Source organism: Pseudorasbora parva, chromosome 21 (genome assembly GCF_024679245.1).
Source record: "Pseudorasbora parva isolate DD20220531a chromosome 21, ASM2467924v1, whole genome shotgun sequence".
NCBI classification, from domain to species: Eukaryota; Metazoa; Chordata; class Actinopteri; order Cypriniformes; family Gobionidae; genus Pseudorasbora; species Pseudorasbora parva.
In genome coordinates, this window is record NC_090192.1 from 31,477,176 (window position 1) to 31,500,380 (window position 23,205).

The 23,205-nt window shown below is 38.5% G+C and overlaps 3 protein-coding genes across 4 annotated transcripts; 1 reads left to right on the top strand and 2 right to left on the bottom strand.

Annotated features, from left to right (window-relative positions):
* Positions 1–1,048: 1,048 nt before the first annotated feature.
* Positions 1,049–5,460, bottom strand: si:dkey-21c1.1 (uncharacterized protein LOC100150256 homolog). Its single transcript, XM_067429165.1, has 4 exons — positions 5,326–5,460; positions 4,707–4,829; positions 3,509–3,620; positions 1,049–2,778 (listed from the first exon to the last, which is right to left on the bottom strand). The coding sequence occupies exons 2-4, from the start codon at positions 4,736–4,738 to the stop codon at positions 2,527–2,529; spliced, it is 396 nt and encodes a 131-aa protein (XP_067285266.1). The 5' UTR covers positions 4,739–4,829; positions 5,326–5,460; the 3' UTR covers positions 1,049–2,526.
* Positions 5,461–6,298: 838 nt separating this feature from the next.
* si:dkey-21c1.4 (mitochondrial nucleoid-associated protein 1) lies at positions 6,299–14,209 on the top strand. The gene is made up of 5 exons (XM_067430321.1): positions 6,299–6,584; positions 6,813–7,910; positions 11,937–12,038; positions 12,117–12,233; positions 12,318–14,209. Exons 1-5 carry the CDS (start codon positions 6,575–6,577, stop codon positions 12,344–12,346), a joined length of 1,356 nt encoding a protein of 451 aa, XP_067286422.1. The 5' UTR covers positions 6,299–6,574; the 3' UTR covers positions 12,347–14,209.
* An 18-nt stretch (positions 14,210–14,227) lies between these two features.
* Positions 14,228–23,058, bottom strand: bicral (BICRA like chromatin remodeling complex associated protein). Of its 2 annotated transcripts, none has more exons than XM_067430319.1 (11): positions 22,694–23,058; positions 19,599–19,644; positions 19,437–19,485; positions 19,296–19,361; positions 17,403–18,767; positions 17,252–17,312; positions 16,831–16,915; positions 16,580–16,725; positions 16,397–16,491; positions 16,171–16,273; positions 14,228–15,662 (listed from the first exon to the last, which is right to left on the bottom strand). In XM_067430319.1, the coding sequence occupies exons 1-11, from the start codon at positions 22,782–22,784 to the stop codon at positions 15,202–15,204; spliced, it is 2,568 nt and encodes an 855-aa protein (XP_067286420.1). In that variant the 5' UTR covers positions 22,785–23,058; the 3' UTR covers positions 14,228–15,201. The 2 variants fall into 2 exon arrangements, with proteins under 2 accessions (XP_067286420.1, XP_067286421.1); XM_067430320.1 differs by lacking the exon at positions 22,694–23,058 and adding an exon at positions 22,420–22,649.
* Positions 23,059–23,205: the final 147 nt, after the last annotated feature.

Consider the following 23,205-nt stretch of genomic DNA (forward strand, 5'->3'; position numbering starts at 1 on the left):
GACTGGAGTAATGTTGCTGAGAGTTCAACTTTGCCATCACCTAAATACATTTAAATTAAAATATATAAAAACATAATAGTGAATTTAAATGGTAATTTTTCACAATATGACGGCTTTCACTGTATTTTTATCAATTAAATGCAGCCTTGGCGAGAATGAGATACTTGCTTCAAAAACACAAATTCGGTAACACTTTATTTTACATGTTACTGTAGTAACAACTATAATTTATGCATAAATACATGCAACTAACCTGAAACCAACACCAATCCTAACCCTATAGTACATTTAGTTAATTATAATTACACAGTGCATAAATGTACAAAAATTACACTTTATATGTATAATAACTAACACGGACACCTTAAAATAAAGTGTAGAGTTGACCCCAAGGTTTTGAAAGGCAGTGTATGTTTTGAATGTCAGTGCTCTTGATGAGAAGAAAACAGTATTTCCACCAGAGAATGCACCAGAACATGCATGTCTTAGTTTATATGCTGTCGTGTACTGTACACAGGAATATTGTTGCTGCCAAGATTTTTTTGTGTGCACGTGAATGTGGTTACTGACTTAACCAGTAGTTATTGAGATAACATCTGCCTGCAACTGCAACGTACTCTTTTTACAATGCTACTAGCGGTTCACACTATGGCTGGGAATAGTCTTGATGATCAGTATGGAGCATCTCTTTAAATCATTTAGAATTTGTCTGCCATACTATTGAGAAACAACTCAGGATGCTTTTCTGCTGTGGTGTTAAACACGAGTGTTACTGAAATGGTTGCTACTATTTGCACTACAGTCTTTCCCTTTTACTAAAAGCACTTATGTCTTCCTGTGTGCATTATAAAATAAGAACAAACATTAACACCCATATAGTCGAGTTTGATCAGAATACACCCTGCCAAACCATTGTCTACCTTGTGTGCTAATATATAAAGAATTGTATTGTGTGAAAATGTTGCATTAACTTATAAAACTAAAGCCACGAGTTATAAAAGGCAGCTTTAAATTTATGTCTGAAACGGGAATAAAAACAAAAAATACATGTAATTAAAAAAATCTTTATTTCATTTACATCAGAGGAACATTTCATAAAATAACAATGATTTCAAATATTGTATGCTAGCTATATATTATGTACAGTCCTACATACAAAACAATGGTGACTGCGGGGACGATTTTCATCATCAAAAGCTAATAGTCTTTCACACAAAGCACAGTGCCTTGGTTGTACAGTATTGTGCACCGAGTAGTTGAAAGTATCATTATCTTGTGCACAATTAGATCACCTGCTTGAAGTGATGTAACTGTCCTCATACAATCTGTTTGGACTAAGCTGAAGTTTAATTGAGGATATGTATCTAAAAAAGGACTGAACTCTACTTGTGCATACTAAATTTAGGAGCACTGTCATTCCTTTTCATTTTACCATTCTGAAATGAATTAAGCCATCATATATAAAGGTCAGAGACAGGCATGAGTGTGTTGTATGGACATTTTATGGTAGAATATTTTGGATTTTGTGGTGATGTGACACTGCAGAGTGCTTAGTTAGGTGCAAGCTAATTTTAGGTCATTCCTTAGGTCTGCCCATAGAAGACGAGTCCTCGTATTACAGTGAATGATCAAGCTCTGATCATTTTAAAATTCAGATATGAATATCAGACATGGCTTTTAATTTGCAGTCACTGGATGTACACCCTAATTCACTTATCTGTTGGCTTACAACTTTTCTAAATTCATAGGCAAAGAGTGCTTCATTATGTACATTATCAGACCTGAGTCCAGCATGCATTTTCAGAATAGTCTCTCTACAGCGTGATGTGCTTGTATGCATTTTCTCTAAAGGTAAAGGTAAGAGAGACTACGCTATATTCAAATTTAGAAGGATCTGGCACCAAGGTCCTCGTTTGAAGTCTCAACCTTCTTGGCACGCAGAGAGAAATCCTCTAGACCTGAGTTTTGGATATGTAAGCAATCGTCCAGCCCTCCCCCCTCCTCCCAAAAAAAAAAACTTCCCAAAAGAAACAAACCCACATCTGTAAACAACAGCATTATTGATCATCCTGGAATGACTCCAAAGCAGGCCTGCAAATATAAATCACATGGTTTCCAGACCTCAGCTCTTAAATAAAGGACATTATTTTATTTCTTTTCCTTATCTACACTGACCAGAGTGTCAAAATTGGCCAAATGCATGTCTGAGTAAAACATGACCCAGAACCGCAGTAGCACCATCTGTGACTGTCTCGTAAAGGGGAAAAGCTTACAAAGAACTTGATGTTATTGTTGTTTTTTCAAGATATTTCTTTTATATAGCACCTATGTGAAGTTCATGGTCATCACATCAAGTAGAGCCCCACGTAAACACTATGAACATGAAAAAGTGCTATAAAAAAGAACATGAATGCATTTAGAGAGCCTATATTTGTGCCAGGCCTTATGTGACCAAAAAAATCCCTCTAAAAGCTCCCCTGTACATTGTTCCTCAATGCCAATGGGTGCTGGAAGAGTCACTGTCCATCACGTCGGACCTTGCTGACCACGAGTCTGCAGGCTATTGAAGTGGGCCTCCCTTAAGATACGGTTGATGTGATCATATGAGACGATGTGGCTCAAGGAAATGGCCGGCTCTTCTGCCGCGATGGCGGGAGCAATAGGGCTGCAGGGAGCCTGGGAAACATGGAGTCCTCTTTGGTCGGTCCTCTGGATGCTGGAACTGGCACCGGCCATGCTCTCCGGACTGCTGATCCCACTGCTGTCACTGCTGGAAGACTGTTGGGAAAAAAGATGAGGGTTTCTCTCCTGTAGCACTTCTGGTTAAAGTTTCCGAAGTAAAATGCCTTACAATTGAGCAGCCAAGTAATACAATTATAAAGAAAGAGATGAAGGGCGTGTTCACACTAGGCATGTTTGGTTCGATTAAAACGAACCCTGGAGCGATCGTTCTCTTAGTGCGGTTCATTTGAATAAGTGTGAACGCTACCATCCAAACCTGGTGCGTACAAAACAGGCGGAAAGATGGGTCTCGGTCCGCTTCCAAACGAACTCTCGTGTATTCGAATGAAATATGAACGCAACACTGACCAAAGACATGTAAATGAACCCCTAAAGCGACCCTAAAAAGGACAGAATTCTCAAGCATATCTGTTTTTACTTAGCATAGTCATGATGTTGTCCAACACAGTTCAGTTACAGGTGTCAGAAATGCGTCTCCTCACAGTAACTCTTTGTTGGTGTGTGTAAAGGAGGGATTCCTGACACTGTTTTGACATCTTTACACATTTTAAAATCTCTTCACGAGTTCTCAACTGGTCAAAATACCATCATATGTAGGCTACTTTAGTAGACTACTACTAGAAGGCTAGGTTCTATTTGATACAGCTTTGATTTTAACCTGAACTCTTAGCTTAGTGTGTACCTTTACGAAATACATTCTAGAATGAACGCCAACAGTTGACCGTTCTTGAGCGAAGGAATGGCCAGCTGTTGCGTCTTTTCTTACCTCAGAGTCCCAGACATCACGGCCAACCTCAGGGAGAAAGGAATAACCTCCAGACCTCTTTGCCTGGGGCAAAACCTGGAGCTGCTCAGCATCACAGCTGTGTCTGCGTTTTCTGTTGACAGAGATCATCACCTTTGACTACTCTGTTCAACATGCATGGAATAATTCATAAAAGCCAGGTCTGTTTAAGCTGGTTCAGAATAATTTAAATATTCCTAGTAGTAAGTTTACTACTGAGCATCACCATTTCTTAAACCAGGGGTTTGAATATAATAATTACCTTAAAGGTATAGTTCACCCAAAAATGAAAATTACTCCATGATTTACTCCCCCTTAAGCCATATTAGGTGTTTGTAGGTGTTCTGTAGGTGTTTATGTAAGAAGAATATCCGTATTTAAAACTTTATGAAGTAAAATATCTAGATGCCTCCAGACCACCTACTGTGAAGAAAGCGCAACGCCTCTCGCAGTTCAAAACGCTTTTGCTACGTCTAACCTCGTGTTAGCTATGCTTTTTACGTACGTTGAACACAGAAGGCGGTTTGGGAGAAGCTAGATATGAAAAATACTTTTTTGGCTTCAAATTTTGGACTGCCATTATAATGCTTGGATTAGCCTGGACATTTTTTAGTAAAACTCTGATTGTATTCGTTTGAGACTTGAGGGTGAGCAAATCATGGGGTAATTTACATTTTTGGGTGAACTGTCCCTTTAATGTAAACAAATATATTTAAAATATTAATTTTCCACAATATTAAAATGGCTTTTATACAGGAGACTGAACAGATGCCATTCAAATTTCAGGATGGGTGTCACTCACACGAGGATGATTATATTTGAGGGGTCCGTGGTTTGAAATGAAAGAAGATTGACAACCCCTGTTTTAAGAAATGGAGCACTGCAGACTTGATTGCCACCATTAGTCATCAATGTGTCCACTGCAGGATTATGACTCAGATTTAAGAATAAAAATGTCATCAACACAAGGGCTAGCAAAGCCTAATGCTGCATAAAAGCACAGACTCGTTTAACTGATATAGTAGTAGCTAGTCAAGAGGATCAGCCTTCTAAAGAACGTCTAAAAATAACCACCAGACATGAAGTACTGACAACAGCAGCCACATGGACGTTTACATGACATGTTACATAAAAGCAACATGAAACATGCGTACAAACACAAGTATATGCAAATGGTTACCTGCTTTCTGTCAACATGTCGTGTCTGTGCATTTGACAGCCGAATAAGGGCACACGACACCTCTCAGTCTCAGAAACCACCGGCTTCTTTTCAGCGAAATGAAGGGATCTGCCAAGATTTCCCCTAATGATGAGCGAAATGAAAAATAGAATTCATTGTGAGAAGATGTAGACATCTTGACATTCCAGTGCAGGTGTGAAGAATGCATAATATTGCTAATTCACAGCTTATATTATCAGCTAATACGCATTATATGCATTCGTGAGATACAGTGAGCTATTATATTCGTACTAGAAAGATTATCTGCATAAGAGTGACGAAGAGCGAAAGGGAACCACCTTATTTATATAATGTAAATATAAACGTCTAGTATTAATTGACATTATTGTGACAAAATGGCTCTTATAAAACGATACTAATACAAAACGATACTTATGTTGTTGCCATGCAAAAACAGTGCGTTCAGAATGTCAAGCAGAGAGACAGATAGCACAATGCTATGTGTAGTTCACTTTACTTCCTCCTAGCGATGAACTGTTCCTACTACAGAACCAACCAAGTGATTTAAACGGAATAAATAGAGTTTGTGAAGAGACGAAAGGGGTGTGATGTACTCTACCTCTCTGTTCACAGATGGATCTGGAGTTCAGTCATTTTCTGAAGTTACAACGTATCCATCTCGCCGGATCTCTCTCTCTCTCTCTCTCTCTCTCTCTCTCTCTCTCTCTCTCTCTCTCTCTCTCTCTCTCTCGCTCTCTCTCTCTCTCTCTCTCGCTCTCTCTCTCTCTCTCTCGCTCTCTCTCTCTCTCTCGCTCGCTCACACTTCCATCTGTTGCTGTCATAATGACGTAACTTGCGTGCCTTTGAGCAAAGGGTTACGTGCGATTCACACGTAACGTTGTATTTGTATTTGAATATTATTATTTTGGGATGATTTCTTTTTTATTTCTTTATTTACATGAAATCATACATTTAAGGTGATTTGGGTTAGACAAATTATCAGTTTATTTGGAATGTTGTCCTATTCAACATTTTATTCAGTCATGACGTCAATTTGTAGGCAAAACCTTCTGTAGGCCAATTCTCAATTCAATCAAGGGGGTAATCTAGCGCTCGGAAAGCGTTCTGATAAAGCACTGTAAAAAATAAAATAAAAAAAGTAAAAAGTAAAACGCGACATACCCTTTCACATTAAGTTTATACTTATTTAATTACTATATTCTTTGTATAATATTATTCACAAGGCCTTCTTTTATAAAATGTTATTTTCAAGAAAGCTATCTGGATTCTTTAAAGAACGCTAAATTTGCTGCCAGACACTTCGATGGTGTAAAAGATATTTAATACGGTTTGGTTCATTTTAGAATTTAATGTAGATATATATTTTGTCCTTTCTGCTTGTAAATGTTAGCTGCTTTATTGAGTTTTAGGACACCAAACTAAATACAAACTGATAATTATTTTCTTGTGTGAATACCTTGTAAGAAATATCTGTAAGTCTATGGTAAAGACTGGATGACGTGAATGATATGACCAACGGGCACGCACGCACACACGCATGTAGTACTGGTACTTACACGCAGGCATTGACCAAGACGGCTAACAGGGTCTTTCGTCGTAACTCAAAATAATCCAGCCTGTCCTCTAGCGGGGCCATCGCATATCGCAGTGTCCGTTATTTTACTACATTTTTCCCATGGTAACAAACGGCAGGTTTTCTATATGCGCACACGAGCTAGTTAAAAATGCCACTGACTTGGTTCAAAGTGGCTGCAAAAGGTTCCCAACTCAAGAGTTTAATAATGACGTAAAAAAACCAGAGAGAAGACCTTCCTTCTTCCATTGACAGATGGCAGTGAAGTTTTAAAATGAGTGTAGGTGAGTGACAAACCTAAATATCTGATTGATTATTTGTCGGCTTTTTGTGGCTATTAGCCCATATCTGTTTTGTAGATGTTAGTGTTCAAATGAAAGTTGTCAATGTCAACTAGCAGTTATACATATATTTAAAGCTATTAAATAAGTTAAAGGAATTACATCAACACAACGGGGGTGGGAGGGGGGTTATCTGTTATATCTGACTTTTTTTATACTTTTCTCTTTCAGAAGAATGCCCATATTGTGGAAAGCCGTTCAAGAGGCTAAAAACCCACCTGCCACACTGCAAAATGGCACCAGTTGCACAAACCAAGAATAGCATTCAAGCACCCAAAGAACTGAGTTCAACCACCTCCAGACAGAAGATCCATAAAAAGACAAATGATGTCATCTTTGATAAGAGACTAACCTCCAAAAGCAAGAAGAAAGACGATATTTCGAATGCAGACATTCTTTTCACATCTTCTGATGTCAAAGTCTCATCTGAATCTGTGGACATGGAGAGGCCTAAAAGCAAATGGCTGGCTAAAAGACAAAGGGAACTTGAGAGATTACAGCTGTTAGTGCCAGTCTTAAACAATCCAAGCAACCCTACCTCATTATTCAAGCAAGACGGAGATAAAAGCTTTTGTGAGATCTCCAAAAGACCAAATCAGGGAACATCTCAAAACAATGGAAAAGGTACTAAAGGCAAAACGAAGCCAAAGAAGGCACCATTATCAGAACAGTTGGCCATCACCAAGAGTAAAATCAATACCCCTGGATTTGTGCCAGCCATTCTGAAAAACTCTAGCCTCCCATCTGAGTGCAATGTACAGCATGAAAATCCAAAACTCAAAACAAAAGTTTACTTTTTGGAGGAGCTTGAAAGACTTCCGAACAGCCAGAACAAGAATATCGATCTAGTATCGAGAGCAAAAGACCATAAAGCTCATGCGTTCTTTATATCCAAGACTTCTGTGTGGGACCACATCAATTACAGTTTGTATTACAAGAGGTCTGATAATCTGTATGTGCCTTATCCTATTATTGAAACATTCAAAGATTCTGCTCTGGAGATTTCAGCCATGCAACAATCAAACAACCGTGAAACAGTAGTTACCAAGGTTGCCTTTCCACCCTCACTGGCTTCACCTGAAACCATTTATCAACCTGCAGAAGACATCCTTCATTCAAGACTGCAAGGTGTAAGACAGCTATCATCTAGTCCAGAGAGAGTGACTGCTTACAACAGAATACAGTTCTCCTCTGTACCCTTAGGCAGCTATGCTAAGGAAAATATTTGGAAGAAGGATCAATTTCCTGGGCCAGCCTCCCAAAGTGAAGGTAATGCATGATTTATGTCATGTGATGCTTGGTTGTTTATATAATTATTTGAAGAGAAATCCCTTTAAAAAAATATAACTTTAAAGATTGTTCACACCAAGGATGAAATCTTCTAAATGTATAAATTCTAAATTTAAGAGAATAGCAGGGTCCACACACGACTACAATAAGGAGAACAAAGCACTTTCACAAGGTTTTTTCCAGCTGATAACATCCAGTTAGAATTCATCCTGCTCTAAAGAGCCCAAGCACCTAGAATATTGTTTATAATAAACAGTGTTATTGTGTGTTGGTGTGGACGCTTTCCTGATATAGTTATCTTGATAGTTTAGTTGTTGGTCTGAACAGTGCTTAATATCTGTTTTTTGCAACTTGTACTTAATTAGATTAATTACAAGTTAATTAAAGCTTGGACTGCCCTAAAAGGAGTCAAAACAAATAGTTGGCCATGTATAAAGGGTATGCATTGATGACACTTTCCTGCCAGAACACGTAGCCGACCTGAATGGCAAAAGAGCCTGTAGAATGACTGGATTTAATAGGGGTAACTGCAAAAGCGTGAATAAAACAAATGATTATCAGTTTAAACTAAAGATTGGTCTCAATGTGGTGTTCCTTAAAACTTACTAAATATCCCTTGATCCATGGATATTGACATGCTGCCGGAATTGTGTTTCCTGACATTTATATGAGCCTGATTTTGGTGCAGTGGAATATATTATATAAATACAATATAGGTAGGTCTAAATCTGTATATATATAATCTAATATATATATATATATATTAGTGTTTATTTAAAATATATAACATGATAAATATTTCATTAATGAGTTGTCAATACAATATATAATGATACAATATAGGACATGATTTTACCCCAAAAATCAACATATTGAGACAAAATGATAAGGGCAAATCCCAATTCATTGCCTGGAGGTCAGTTGTTTCTGTGAAATACAGCGATCCTTTGCTTCTCTTTTCTGTAGTTTTTGACAGTCTGTAAAAATGTACCTCAGATTTCTTTCTCAAATCTGTTTATACAGTCAATCTCAAAGCTCTTTCCTGTTTTAGATGTGTTTTGTGTATTTTTTGCTAGCCTGACAAGCCAGACCCACATCAAGATGTTTGGTCTGGAAACTCACCATAGACAGGGCTCAATCCGAGGGGCGGGATAAACGGTTGTCTTTCAAACTCCCTCTGCACGCGATAGGATAGCGCTACACCAACTAGAGCAACGAAGGTGAAACAGAGCTTGTTGATAGATTAAACATTCGCCGTATCCGGTCAGCAAAACTCCGAACACATCTTCCCTTTTTAAGAATGACTTCAGTGCCGTTCTTTGTTCTTTTCTCAGAGAAAAGCTTAACTCCAAGTCTTCCAGAGTCGCGGTCAAAGCTGATTCGAAAGACCGCCGCCGTTCGCCAGTTTCTGTGTTTACTAGAAGACTGTGTTACTAGAAGCACGCAAACGCAACTCGGCCGTCGTCATTATGGCCCCGCCCGTCGACTCTATACACGATGTAATTGGCCCGTCCAGATTGTGAGGAATACAGCTCAGAAGGGTATTGAGAGTTCCTAGACGACACTTGCGGGCAGATTAAATTTGCTGCCGCTAGGGTGCGTCTAGATTTCTAGGCAAATTTTTCGCTGCATTTACGCCGAAAACCAATGCTGCCTCAGTCTTTTTGCCACTCACTGGGCTTAACCGCATCGCAGTGACTTCAGCAGACACTGATGTCACGCGCATACCCTAGGTCTTCCTAGGTGTATATGACATTCATTGTTCAAACAAATATATTCAAAGTCATATTAAAACATTTTCTGGCTCATCCAAGCTTTATAATGTCAGTGAATGGGGGTCGAGAATTTTAAGCCCCAAAAAGTGAGTCCATCCATCATAAAAGTATGGTTGGTTCATGGCTTATAAATCTAATGCTTTTTATTAAAAAAAAATTGTTATCCCTATTTTTTCCCAAAGTTGGTTTCTGTCATTTTAGGCAGTTTTTATCACGATGATTTAATTTCAAGTGTTCAATTTTTAAAATAAGCTTAGTTTTAGTTAGTTATTTGATGCTATAAAAACCAGGGGGGTCTGACCTCATGATTGACAGCTGAGATCGACGGCTTCTCTGAGTGACCTTGTCACTGAGGCCCTAATGGACTTTTTTCGGGAGGAGATTGGAGCTTTAGCTTTAATTTCTACATTTCCATAACTGTTTATTTCACACCCACATAATAAAATGTTCTGCATCTGCAAGAGTGCTGGCGGGCTTTTGATATCGCACATCTACTTCCTGCTCTCTACCACGCCGATTCCAGTCCTGAGATCACTCCTGCAAGATTTCAGCGCCATATTCAGACCTCCGGAGTCTTCAATTACTTAAGCGGAAGAGAATGAAGTCGCGTTGTTTTTGACGTTCTATGTTTTCAATAGTCCGCTATGTAAGCCATCTATCCATCATATTGGAACAGTCCATGAACAATCGAGAGAAAGTTGACTAAGCGCCTGGAACAGTAGTTAGATGCATGTTTGAATATTTATATATGTAATAGACTTCAGCAGATGATTGCTAATATAACACAAGATGAAGGCATCAGTTGACACAACATTAAAAAATTACCATAGTAAAAGTAATTTTTTTAAAGTACCATAGTAAAAACATGTAATATTGAGTTAATGTATATAAAAACACAAAAAAAACACATTCTCACCTATGAAAGGTTATCCCATTTTTTCTCGAATTTAAATCTTGGAGGTTTCACAATCAGAAGCTGTGCAATGTTGTGGCATCATTGATTCCCACTGTGAGGGATGATACGATGTCCGTTCCATGTCCGTTCCAATATACATCACACGTATATCACAAAATGTTTTTAAAGATCGCTAACATTTCGCTAATTGTGCTATGGGTGCCAAAGTTGCACGACACAATCCTGAACTGAGCATTACATTTCGGTTTAGGTTTACATTAAAGTACCTTTGAATTGGCACATTCTTCAGTGATTCTAATAGTGAATGAGCTATACTTTCGTCAGCTTGGCTGAAAAGGGATGTTGGCCCATGAAACATTTTCTCATCTCATTCCTCCTATATTACAATATTTATTAAAGGTTTCATGAACTGGCTTTTAAAAAAATTATACTGTTGTCTGAGATCAACTTATGATGTTTGCGTGTTTTTTACATTCAAAAACATCATAATTAATAAGTAATAGGATATTAGTTTTGAGGCTTTCTGAACGCTGGGTTTTGATGGGCGGCACTGGAGACTTGGAAGTAAACACCCACGGCTAGGATTGGATAAGATTTGCATATTTAATAAGCTTCAGTTCCCCTGTCAGTTCACAATCTTAACATGAGGGAGAGTTGTTTTGAAAGCGCTAACCAAAATTATTCTCTCGATCACAGGGCTCGTAAACATGTTTTTCAAACAAACACATTGATTTATTTCTCATCCACCCACCGGTTGATTGGAATATTATTTTTGTATTACTTGGCCCACCCGATTGGTGGATATAATCTAAGACCGTGAAGCGCCCTTCAAATATCAAGAGTCAAGAGAGTGAACCGCACAGATTAAGAAAGGAATATTATTTCACTATTTAAGATTAACCGGCCTGCCGACGGGCTTACGTTTTGGTAGCCTGTCTGGAAAAACACACAGCCCTGGGACATTGGGCTTTTGCATACATCCTTTGAGTCCTGGCCCTTACATGTCCGAGTCTGACCCTGAATCGCAATGAACCAACAAATAAAGTATTCTCCAGTTTGTGACAGCATGCTATGCATGAAATGTTCTGTTAGATATGTACACATAATCAAAACGTATCTGTAAAAATGCAATACTATTACATATAAAAAACACGGTTTACTCACATAAGTGTGCTGCACCATTCCTGTCGGATCCAATAAAGAAGGAACAGCGTTGTGTTTAAATCTCAATATTTCTGACAATCCAATTTCTCATACCGATAGAAAAACCCCCCAAAAGTTTAAATAAATGCCTTTTTCATGTACTGCCTTTAGTGCAGCAGAAACTTGGAGATGTCAGATTGAAGGAGCTTGGTGTCTGGCTTGCCGCTCGTACTCCGGTGTCACCCAGAGAGATTGTGACCATGTTGAAGCAAGGTTTGTTCCTTTTCCAACATAATATAGCATAACATTTGGGCTAGTGGTTTTTCTAGTGTTTTCTGGTTATGTGATCAGGTTGGCAGTGGTACTACAGGAAGTATATCGATGTCCGTAGAGGAGGAATCGGTGGGATATCCATGCTGTTGACTGGATACTGTGTTCTGTGTTACATATGGAGTTACCCACATCTCAGTGAGTTTGAATCGATGTCCTCAACAAACATCTGATAATCATTGGCATGCAGGATTGAAATGTCTGTTTTATTCTGTTTTACAGAGAAAGAACGCTGGAGGAAGTATCATTAAGGACGCTTGGTGGTCTTTGTAATTGTGTTTTGGGCCATGAGGGCATAAGAATAATAATTAAAGGGCAAGATTATAGGCTAATAACTATTGGTTTACTAAGGTTGAGGTTTGCTGTGTTTTTGTTAGAAATGTCAAGAATGTGACAGAAGTACTTATGAATAATAAAAAATGTTGATAGGAACATAAGAAGATCAGATAGAATGCTTTTAACCTGAACATTTTTACTTTTTGTGATTTACCCGAGATCTAATACATTATATAATATTGTTCTGCACAATTTTTTGTAAGGCCTGTCATATGGTTATTTAGTTTGTTGTTTACGTGATAATCCTTTAATTTCCTAATTTTTATGTAATATTGTTACATTTAAATATCGATGCTTCGTTAAAAAAGGAAGACATTACAACAGTTTGGCTGTATTCAAAATGAATTTAATATTTATCTCTGCTGTTGTAATGAACACTCACAAAAACAACAAATCATGAACTGACCACATACAGTATGACGTGTACACCTAACATAATAAAAATAACTTTTTTGTTTTACATTCTTTTTCTTTACAAAAAGTATAAATATTTTGTGTTTCATGTTTTTATTTTTTGTAATACAAACATTACAAATCAAGTTTTAGGTAATGCAGAAAATAAAACGATAAAAGCAACTTTTACCATGGGGTATTACGATAGCTGAAGGCCACACTCGCACAAAAAGCAGTAAAAACAAACGATAGACTATTTAAACTTGTTTTCACTCGCTCTGTCCTAAGGCAAAGAAGCCCTTCGAAGTGAAGGTCTTTCAGAATGCTCCCTAACACCGACCACTAGAGCTCAGACCAGAGAGAAAAAAAATCTCTTTTTTTCTGTCTGTCTGTCTCTCATTTTTGGTTGAATTGCTGGGAAAGACAGTGGTGTTTAGTGTTAATGATGCAAAAACAATGGGATGACATTTATAGATGAAAACAAGCAACCTTCCGGCTCTGGAATGGATGCTACTGGAAACGCAGACTTGTGAAAATGTGCGCACACCGCAGTTTCTCTGCTCTGGGGTGCGTTTCCCAAAAGCATTGTTAGCCAACTATGGTCGCAAGTTCCTTTCAAGTCGTACGACAATAGTTGGCTTCGGGAAACGCTCCCCTGGTCAGTTTGTGACATTGTCTTGGTCATTCTCCCATCATTGAAGCTGACAAAGCACTGTAATGGCACAGTAATTATAGGTTCAAGTTTATAAAACAGGACTGAATTCTGACAGTCTCCTCTATAGAAATGATTTCTCAAAATTAGTTGTTGAAATGATGGCCTGTCCTCCAACCAAACTGCATTATCTCAGTAAACAGCCATCTCCTAATGCAACTAATTAGATACGAATGAAAAAAACCTGATATGCTGTGACATCACGACTTCTTCTTACACCAAGTGAAAACTGCACAAATGAGAGAATTGATCTGGGGCTGTGAGAGCAAGGTCACATCAACATGTGCAAATATAAGCTGCCACGAGAGGCAGAAACTGCAAACCGACTGCCAAGACTACAGCCTGACCAGCAGGGGACTCAAAGCACAAGGGGAAAAAAATGAAGTTTCAAAGAACATCAGTGGGTAAATCTCACAAAAATCCCCAAATCAACGGAAATTATATTTTGTTCTGAGAAATGTCACCAGTTGTAGGACCACTTAGATTATGATGACAATGACGATGACAAATTTTATGACAAGCATAATTGCCTTACCATAGTGCAACAACAAAATCTAATTTGTGATAATGTGAGAATATATTTAAATTGTAATGTACTATAATGGTAGCGATTGTTGCGCTGCCTTATTTTCACACAGATATAAATGTTAAAAATATATGCCTTACTTAACTAAAGAAATTAGTTAAGATCCCTTATTTGAGATCCCTTTAAAATGTTATAAGAATTTAACGACAATAAAGAACACTTAAATGTGCTTAATTGGTTAAAATCCACAATGCAATAAAAATATATCACTGGTCCAAAAATAAGTTTCTTTTTGCTAAATATTATTTATTTTAATTATTTCCGTTGATTTTGGGTTGAAATGCGACTGATGTGTTTTCATGAGATTCACCTGTGGGTTCTTTGAGACACTAACATAAGGTGCAAAACAGCACATATTTTCTCCAGGCAGGGAGCAGCACACACTTACAAAAAAATATAATGCATCATTTCAAAAAATGAATCAAACAAAAAAAGATAAACATCATGTAACATTGTACCCTCAATCTGAGGACTTAACTTTCCCCTGCACAAAACCACATGAGTTTTGTCGCTGTGGAGAGGTAACATACCTGTAAGGTACAAAACTAATTGCAAAAAAAGAAAAGAAGAGCACAACCAATGTTTAAAAACAATTAAACGCGCAGGTGTGTTTTTGTGCCTCACTTGGTCAAAGTCTACTGCAATGATACAACATAAGTGTTGAGACGACCATAAAACCTTAAGTGCGGACAGACTATTAGACTAAGTGTTTGATATTGATCGATACGCTACAAATATCAATGTCTACTCATGACATTCCAAACATCACACTTACTTACTGCTTGATTGTGTGTTTGTGTGTGTGTGCATATATTGATGTGTGTGATTGCAAGTGTATCCTGTAAAGCATTGTCAAAAAGGCTTTCTTATGTAAACTTCTCTAGAACAACAGGCACAGTATTAGAGTATCGCTATCGTTAGATTTACCTTCCTGTTCCTCAACTTAGTCAGAGCTGCTGTGTGCTATTCAAACCGTGATAATGCCAACATACATGCCGTGGAGTTCAGCTCGCACACACATGGCATGAAATGAAATGAGATTAACATGGAACAACTAACAAACATAAATATGGCACTGTCTAACATTCTAAGATGCTATTCACGGCAGCCTCAAGCACAGAGTCTGTGTCAGCCAATGAAGTGTGACTATGATCTGAGGGAAGTTGTTGTTCATGCCCCTGCCCCAGGCTTGAAGGGTAGCCTTGGGCAGAGCTATGCTGTGATTGGCTGGGAGATGTAGGGTAGTGAGCATGTTGACTGTTGCTGCTGATTAGGTTGTTGGATTTCATTTTTTTTAGGTCCAGGATGCACTTGATGGGAGATCTTCTGTGTTCTTCCATTGTTTGTTGTTGAGATTCTGTCCTATAAGCAGGTTCTGTGTGACTGTTCATACCCTGCCCATCTTGTACAGTGAGACCTATCGAATGCCTTGGTGATGTTTCCATTATGCTGGAATTGCCCTCATTGGTGGCTGGGGTCAAGACTTTAGGACTTGGGATCCTTAGTTTAGGGCCACAGCAGAAGTCTTCCAAGAAGCCATCTGAAAGAAATTACAAACATACAGTCAAGTGAGCGCTTGAAACATTACATTTTGGTTGCATGTAAAACATCATAAAAACGTTCCATAAGTCACAACAATAATTTAAAAAGTAACCAAAACCTACCGTGCACAATTTATTAATCTGAATTATCAAGAATTACCAGCACCACCGTCACACTCTACTGTTGTGATTATTGTATACATTTTTAATTATTTATATAAGAAATTAATTTCCTAATTTGTTCTCCTAGGCAATTGCCCCGCACACTGTATATAGTTATGCATGTGTTACTTTGCATATAACAAAAATAACATTGTGTACATTTTAAATATTAAATAATTACAAAAACAAAAAAAATGTTGCAAAATACTACTTAATTGTATTCAACCAAAATAAAACTGTGTCAAATAAAACGGTCAACTTATAACATGGTTTTATACACATTTGTGGAATGTTATTTACGGTAATATAACATTGAAAAAATGCAACCAGGCTCCCATCTCTCACCTGGATCCACTAATATCATTCGTTTGTCTTGGGTCAAGTTGCCCCGTTCCTCTTGGTTAAAAGTCCTGTCAATCATCACCATTTCTGATGAAGGGCTAGACCTCTGAAAGAGCATGAGGCAGTGAATGGTTGTGCATGAATGCATGTGGCATTAGAGTAATCAATTACCTACAAATAACTGTGTGGTCTTTTGGGCATTAAAGTTAAAAACGGGTTCTGAACCTACCTCTGCTTCCACCATGAGTAAGCGCCTGTATTTGTTTACCATGGCCTGCGTTCTGTTTAGCACTTGTGTGGCAACTGCCTCAAACTCCTCATCAACTGTAAAGTCAAAAACGATCATCAGAAACTATGGCATATTTATCTATGGTTTAATATTAATTATGTAGAGGAAAAGTTGAAAATGTACCTTTGGTGAAATCTTCATCTCGAGGTGGTGAGCCTTGGAAAACATGATAGGGCAGTAATCTGTTAATGCCATCATTTAATGAAGTGAAGGGTGTCCGCACTGAAGACATGACTCTACAGTGATCCTCTCTTAACTGCTGAAGGACCCTGTAAAATAAGACACTCATTATTTCTGCTATTTTATTCGTTGACACTTATGGGACAGACATTACACACTCTATAACAGGTGTAGATTACAATTTGGGCACTTACATTCCAGCTCTAGTAAGTTGCTGAGTTGCAGGTCGCTTCGGTGTGAGAGGCAGTTCCTGACTGGCAGGAGTGAGCGTTTTCACAGCTAAGATTGAATAGAATAAAGAAAAAAAGACTTTATAGTTCTAAAAGAGGAAATTAAGGCGCAAAGTGACAGTAAAGACGTGTATTATGTTACAAATGGTTTATATTTTAAATAAATGCTGTTCTTTTTGAACTTTCTATTTATCAAAGACTTAAAAAAAAACATTAAGCAGTTATTAAACTGTTTTCAACACTGATAATAAGAATGTTTCTTGAGCACCAAGTCAGCATATTAGAATGATGCCATGACAAAAAATAAATTAAATTTTAAATATACAAAAATAGAGCTCACTTATGGTCACTGATTAAAGCACAAAAGGTTTAAATATAGTCTTACCTTTGGTACCAAGGAGATTAACTAATTGTGTTTGCCCTCTTTGTGTTGCTGCTGTGGTGTCCTGTGAAATGGAAGAAACATTCAAATATAATGAAACAATACCACTTTAAAGGAGGGGCACTCTGGATCAATTAATCCAAATATATTTCACCTGGTTTAGAGAGACTTGAAACTCCGGAATGCCAGAAGTAGCTGGAGCGTTCTGGCCCACGGGCATAAGGAGGTGCTGTCCTGGGCTCACAGATAACTGCTGACAAACCTGTGGGCCTTGAACACCAGAACTGACCATGGTGAGGTGGCTTGAAGTCTGTGACATCTGTACAGGGGTTGGGCTTGGCGACGCGCTGGCATTCCAAACTTTGGCCGTGGCACCAGGCCTTTGAGACACCTGCACAACAGGTGTGGGTGAAGCTTGGCCTATTTGACCTCCACCGACCAAACCTTGATTGACTATTAGCTGCCCTCCAGCTGAAAAGTTCTGTCCAGCGATAAGCTGTACTGTTGTGTTCTGATTGGTGAGGATGGAGTAGGTGGTAGTGCTAATTGACGCCGGGTCGCCCACTTGCCCATTCACAGCCTGGAAGCTGTGAACAGTCGTACCAGGGGTTAGGGAAATAGAGCTGGGCAGCAAAAACTGCCCCTGAGGCAGATTGGACTGAGACTGTTGTTGCATTTGTTGCCCCAGCGGTGAATGCATTACAATGCTGCTGGATGGATTGACCACTTTCACCTGTTGAGCAGACTGAGGAGAGCCAGTGGCTGTGTAGGGGCTACTGACTAAATTCGCAGTAGTGGTGGTGCTAGGTTGAAGCCCGATGTTGCTGATATTGTATACAGTTTGTCCCCCTGTCTGTAAGGGTTTAGGCTGAATCGGTCTAATCAATGCCTGTTGTGTAGGACCTCTCTGGATGATAATATTCTGAAGGGGTATTGTTCCTTTATTGAAAGACATTGACATCTGACCACTTGCGGAAGGGGTGAACATGGTACCCTGCCCGCTGTTGTTTGTCACTACATTTCCGCTCTGCCTCAACAGGATCTGAGGCTGTTCCAAACTGTTGATAGTCATCATAGAGGAGGCACTGCCACTGAAGGATCCCACTACCTGGATGTGTCCAGCGGGGCCATTTGGCAAAGGTAGTTGGGGAACCTGCTGGATAAAAGCCTGAGGTTGTGCCAGTGGTGCCACAACACCAGGACCTGCGACACCCCCAAACCCTCCAGAGACCAGCTGCTGAGGGAAGGTGGTGGCTGAGGGAATGAGAGAAGGCTGAGAGTCCAAAAGAGCTTCTTGAGCCAATGTCTGCTCTGTGATATCTGCTTCCAGCAATGACTTCTGGAGGATGTCAAACGGTTGGTCCTCGCCACTGAGATCGACCCCACCTGGTGAGGTTCCACCGTCCAGCTCATCCTCGATGAACGGAAGACTGCTTGAGAGCTGAAGGTCACCTCCACCAGCCTCCCCAAACTCTCCCAAATGGTTGTGGCCATCTTTGAGTTCTTCATTGGAGCCACTCTGAGTAGAAAACCAAACAAGTTGTACAGATGCTCTTACTAAATCCAATTCTAAGTATACCAGGATGATTCACTCATATTACTATGAATGGGAGAAAGTACAACATGCAATATTCCAAAAACAGTCCAGCCTTCTAAATAAAAGAGCAAATCGCAAATCAGTAAAGTCATCACGTCACTGCAGCTGTTACAATAAGCTCCTGTTCCTAAAGAAACAGTTAAGCCCAGTTAAGGTTTTTTTAAATTAAGACATTTAAGATGTGCATGTGACACATGACATCACATGTGCATTGACAGAACCAACCTGAAATATGCACTTTTAAAGCCATTTGAGCATAATAAACAACATGTATGTCATAGCTCATGTCAGATTTAGTTTCTGGTTTTAAATAAATTGTTTGAATGTGAGTTTGGTAAGTAGTTTTTGAGATTTCAGTATTCCCAAATTATACTCAAAATAGCTGACTGAAAGAGTTGCAAATATGGCCGCCATGTTAACTGACTTTCCTTGATAGGGAGCTATACTCACGGTGTCACTGGTGAAGTATGAGCTGGCAGACCCAAATGCTGCATTTGTCACATCATCTTCTCCAATCTGTTTTAATGTCAAAGAAATGTGTCAATAACCATTTAAAACACAAATGTTTTAAAAAAGTGTAAGCATACTTACAGATTTACTATTTGAACCATGAAGATACTCGTTCAGTGCTTGCACATCTCTGTTCAAATAAAACATCTCATTAAAGCTTGTTTTTATGAAGAGGAAAATTTATTTTCAAACTATGTTCGTAGTTATTTAAACCATAATCATCAAAATTATAAAGCTGATTACCCTAAAAAATCCAGAAGACGGCGATCGTCTTCATCATCCATGACACCTGCGACACAGTAAATTACAGATGTTGAGATTTTACAATGAAGACAAATGACCTGCCGTTTGGCTACACTGAGACATACTTTGTATACTTTTGTTTCTGAACACACCTAAAGGATCCAATGTAGTGTGCATAGTGTTTTACACAAAATCAAACCATTATATTATCTCAGAATACGGTTTGTTTCTCTGGTACTCTTCCATCATTTTTGACCAAAACATTTAACATAATTTTTTGTTGTTGCTGAATTTTTTTACTTTATTGGAATGGTATAACACTTTGTAAAGGTTTTGGCACTTGCTATGTGAACACACACACACACACACACACACACAAAATTTCACACTTGTAGTCATCACTGTGAAAAATGGCCGCATTGTTTATGAATGGGGGGGGGGGGGGGGGGAATCATCTAGTGGAAGTGTTTGGTACTGCGCCCAAACAGAATATTACTGAAACGTAATTTTTAGAGATACCTACCTCAAATTTGGTACACAACTTTTTTACATTTATGGGTTGATTTTCTTGTAGTTTTAAAGTAAAACATGTTTTGGAAAATATATATTTCATATACAATTTTAAAATAGTATTTTTGTGCATTTTTCATAACAATAAACTTAACTTTTTTTTCACTTCAGCAATAATCTGCCAAGTGTCTTCTTCAAAAAGAGACCAAACCATGCTCCAAAGCATTTAAGATTTACAACAGTTATGACTTGAAGTAGAAATTTAAGTAGTTAACGTGTAATAAATGGATTATGATCCACTGCATAAATATACATTAATTTCAAAAATATAAAATAAATCGTTAGTTTTTACCGCCAGGTGAGGAGCACCAGAGGTTTAAAGGACATTCTCAGGACAGGCACAATATGAGACTTGAGATATTAAATACCTGCAAGCATTTTACATTAATATGCCAAATAACTGTTCTCTGCAGTTACAGGCCTGTATGCCGGGTTTTTGACTAGGTTAGCAATGTGAATACACAAACGAAAATGAATTAAGAACCAAACGTTAAAATGTGACTGCCTCTGTTTTTTTTTCTTCCATTGGAGAATAAATACATAACATAAAAATAACTATAGCTGATTAATATTGTGTAGTAAACAGTAAAAAATTGCTTGAAATGCACTAAACACAATTTCATCCTAATCAGCTAGCGTTTAAGAACACATTTAAAAAAGTATAGTTCTCTAATATGCATTGTAGCGAATATGTTTATATTTGAAAATGCACAAGTCAATTGTGTGATAAAGAATGGCTGTAATCTTTGCTGCAGATACATGCGCAGCATAAAGACTTCAAAATGGCGGCTGCAGATTGAAACTGCGCCACTGCTCACTAGTCAACAGACAAAAGGGCGTTATGACGCCGAGTACTTGTGCAGTGTTAAAATGCTAATTAACTGTAATTTCAGATCATATATTTGTAAAGCTGCCACAGACATGTGAACAACTTGAAAATCCATGTGGAAATGTGACAAAGGAAGAGCCGTGGGGGATGGGTGAAACATGTTTTGGCCAGTTTGATTGTTCACTCGGCACTTCACAAGCTTCTGTTAATGTATTATAACACATATTAGTGAGGGAACTAAATGCGTTGTATGTTATATATATGTTTATATATATATATGTTTGCCTTTGCTTCAAAACAAACGACGTCGTGCGTTATTAAAAACAGCTTGAACTTGCAGAAATACAAAATTGCTAATGTAATTCATAATTAAACATCATACAAACAAGAACAGACAGTTTATACATGAATACGAATTAATTTAAAGATTATCCAATAATAACTTCTCAATAGTAAGATTTAAATATGCTATTTATATTTAAAACGTAACATTTGCTACTAGCAAGTCTAAGCTTAAGCAACATCCGTTTAACGTTAACGTTAGTGCAGTCTTAATGAAGAAAAAAGTGACAGGTTAATCCGGCCATTTTACATGTCTTTGATAAACAACTTCAAAATGTATTTACAAAAACCTTAATTTGCATGTAAATTAACGTGTTCCCCCTTTTATTTTAACTAAACTGTGTAACGTTACTAGATATATTTTTTTAACTTATATTCGTTAAGGCTGTAGTCAACCTAGCAAGCCAAATGAGGGAGGAGATGAATTATTCTTCCTCTCTGAAAAAAAAACTATCTATCCTCTTTGCCTGATAAGTCAAAGGGGCGGAAAAGATACGCGTAGAAAACCAGCAACCCCTCAAAATACAGAGTAAAACCCTGTTGAAGCAATGCGACGCATTTTACTGATTCACTTGTCAAACAGGGTGGACTAAAAAGGCTCTCCATAGCGCAAGGGCAGGACGCACAAAACCCGCCTTAATCTCGCTGAAAGTAACAGCTAGAAACACACAGAGACTTTGTCCATAAATAGACCGAGGCTGGAGAGGCTCGTTTTGTCGCACGTCTCGAAAATGTCTTACTAAAAGGCGTATTTGCGCATCTGTGACAGCCGAGGAGCGCGGTAGTACGGGCGGCAAAAATAAATGGTTATTCTGCGTCGGACGGCTCGTTTAATGCGGGCACGGATGTCTAAGGTTTGGTGAAGGGGGTAAACGCGGATCATCAGGCGAGTCTTATGCATTCTCCGTGCTCCGAGTTGTTGATGGCCTTCTTGACGTCGTGGACGTTCCCCACACCTATTAAGAAACGGCTGAATTCGTCGAGGAAAAACCGAACGGAGAACAATTCGTTGGCGAAGCATAAATATTTATTTGAATTTGCATCACATAAAGACGACTTGAAAAAGAGGCAAACCCTTACTCCTGTCTCACTCCTCTTGAAACCCAATATCTCCATTTGGCAACTTTTAATTTGCTCCCCCTCCTCCTCCTCCTCCTCCTCCTTCTTCTTCTTTCTCCCTCTCTCCCACTCATATATTTTTCCCTCACTGTCCTTGCTGCTCAGTCTCAGATAGATTTTTCTCTCTCCACGCTTGCTCTTCCCTCCCCGAAGGAAGGGGAGGAAGGAGGTTGTGTGTGTTTTTTCCTTGAAATTTTTATCACAAAATTATAATACACTCAAAGGGGAAACTCACCGTCATGAAAAAGCAGTGCCGTGTCCACGGGGTTTCCTCGCCATCTCTGCACGGGCCGGTGGAGCAGTGCGGCTCCAGCAGAAGGCAGCATCACTACATAGTGCACTAGACACCAAGGGCTTTTTATTATATACTTATTCTGTTTCTTTACTACTGCAAAGGCTTCTTCGGTATATTATGGAAAACATAAGTTGAAGCTTCTGTTTTGATTAATCAATACAAATGCCTGACATGAATAACTGAATAAAAATTGTGTTTGTGACAGGGGGCGGGGCCCTCATCGACCACACCTTTGTGTTCTGAGATCACAGATCACCCACAAGTGTGTGAACTGGACTGTAAAAAAAGTGTGAACCTAAAGAGAAATATCATAAACAACGTAACAATGTATCCTTTTGATCGCTTGAGTTTTATAAACAGTATATTATAAGATCGTTGCCACAGTGAGCAGGTTATCATTAATGAAAGCTAAATTAAACATTTAATGACAAAAAATAAAAAATCATCACTTA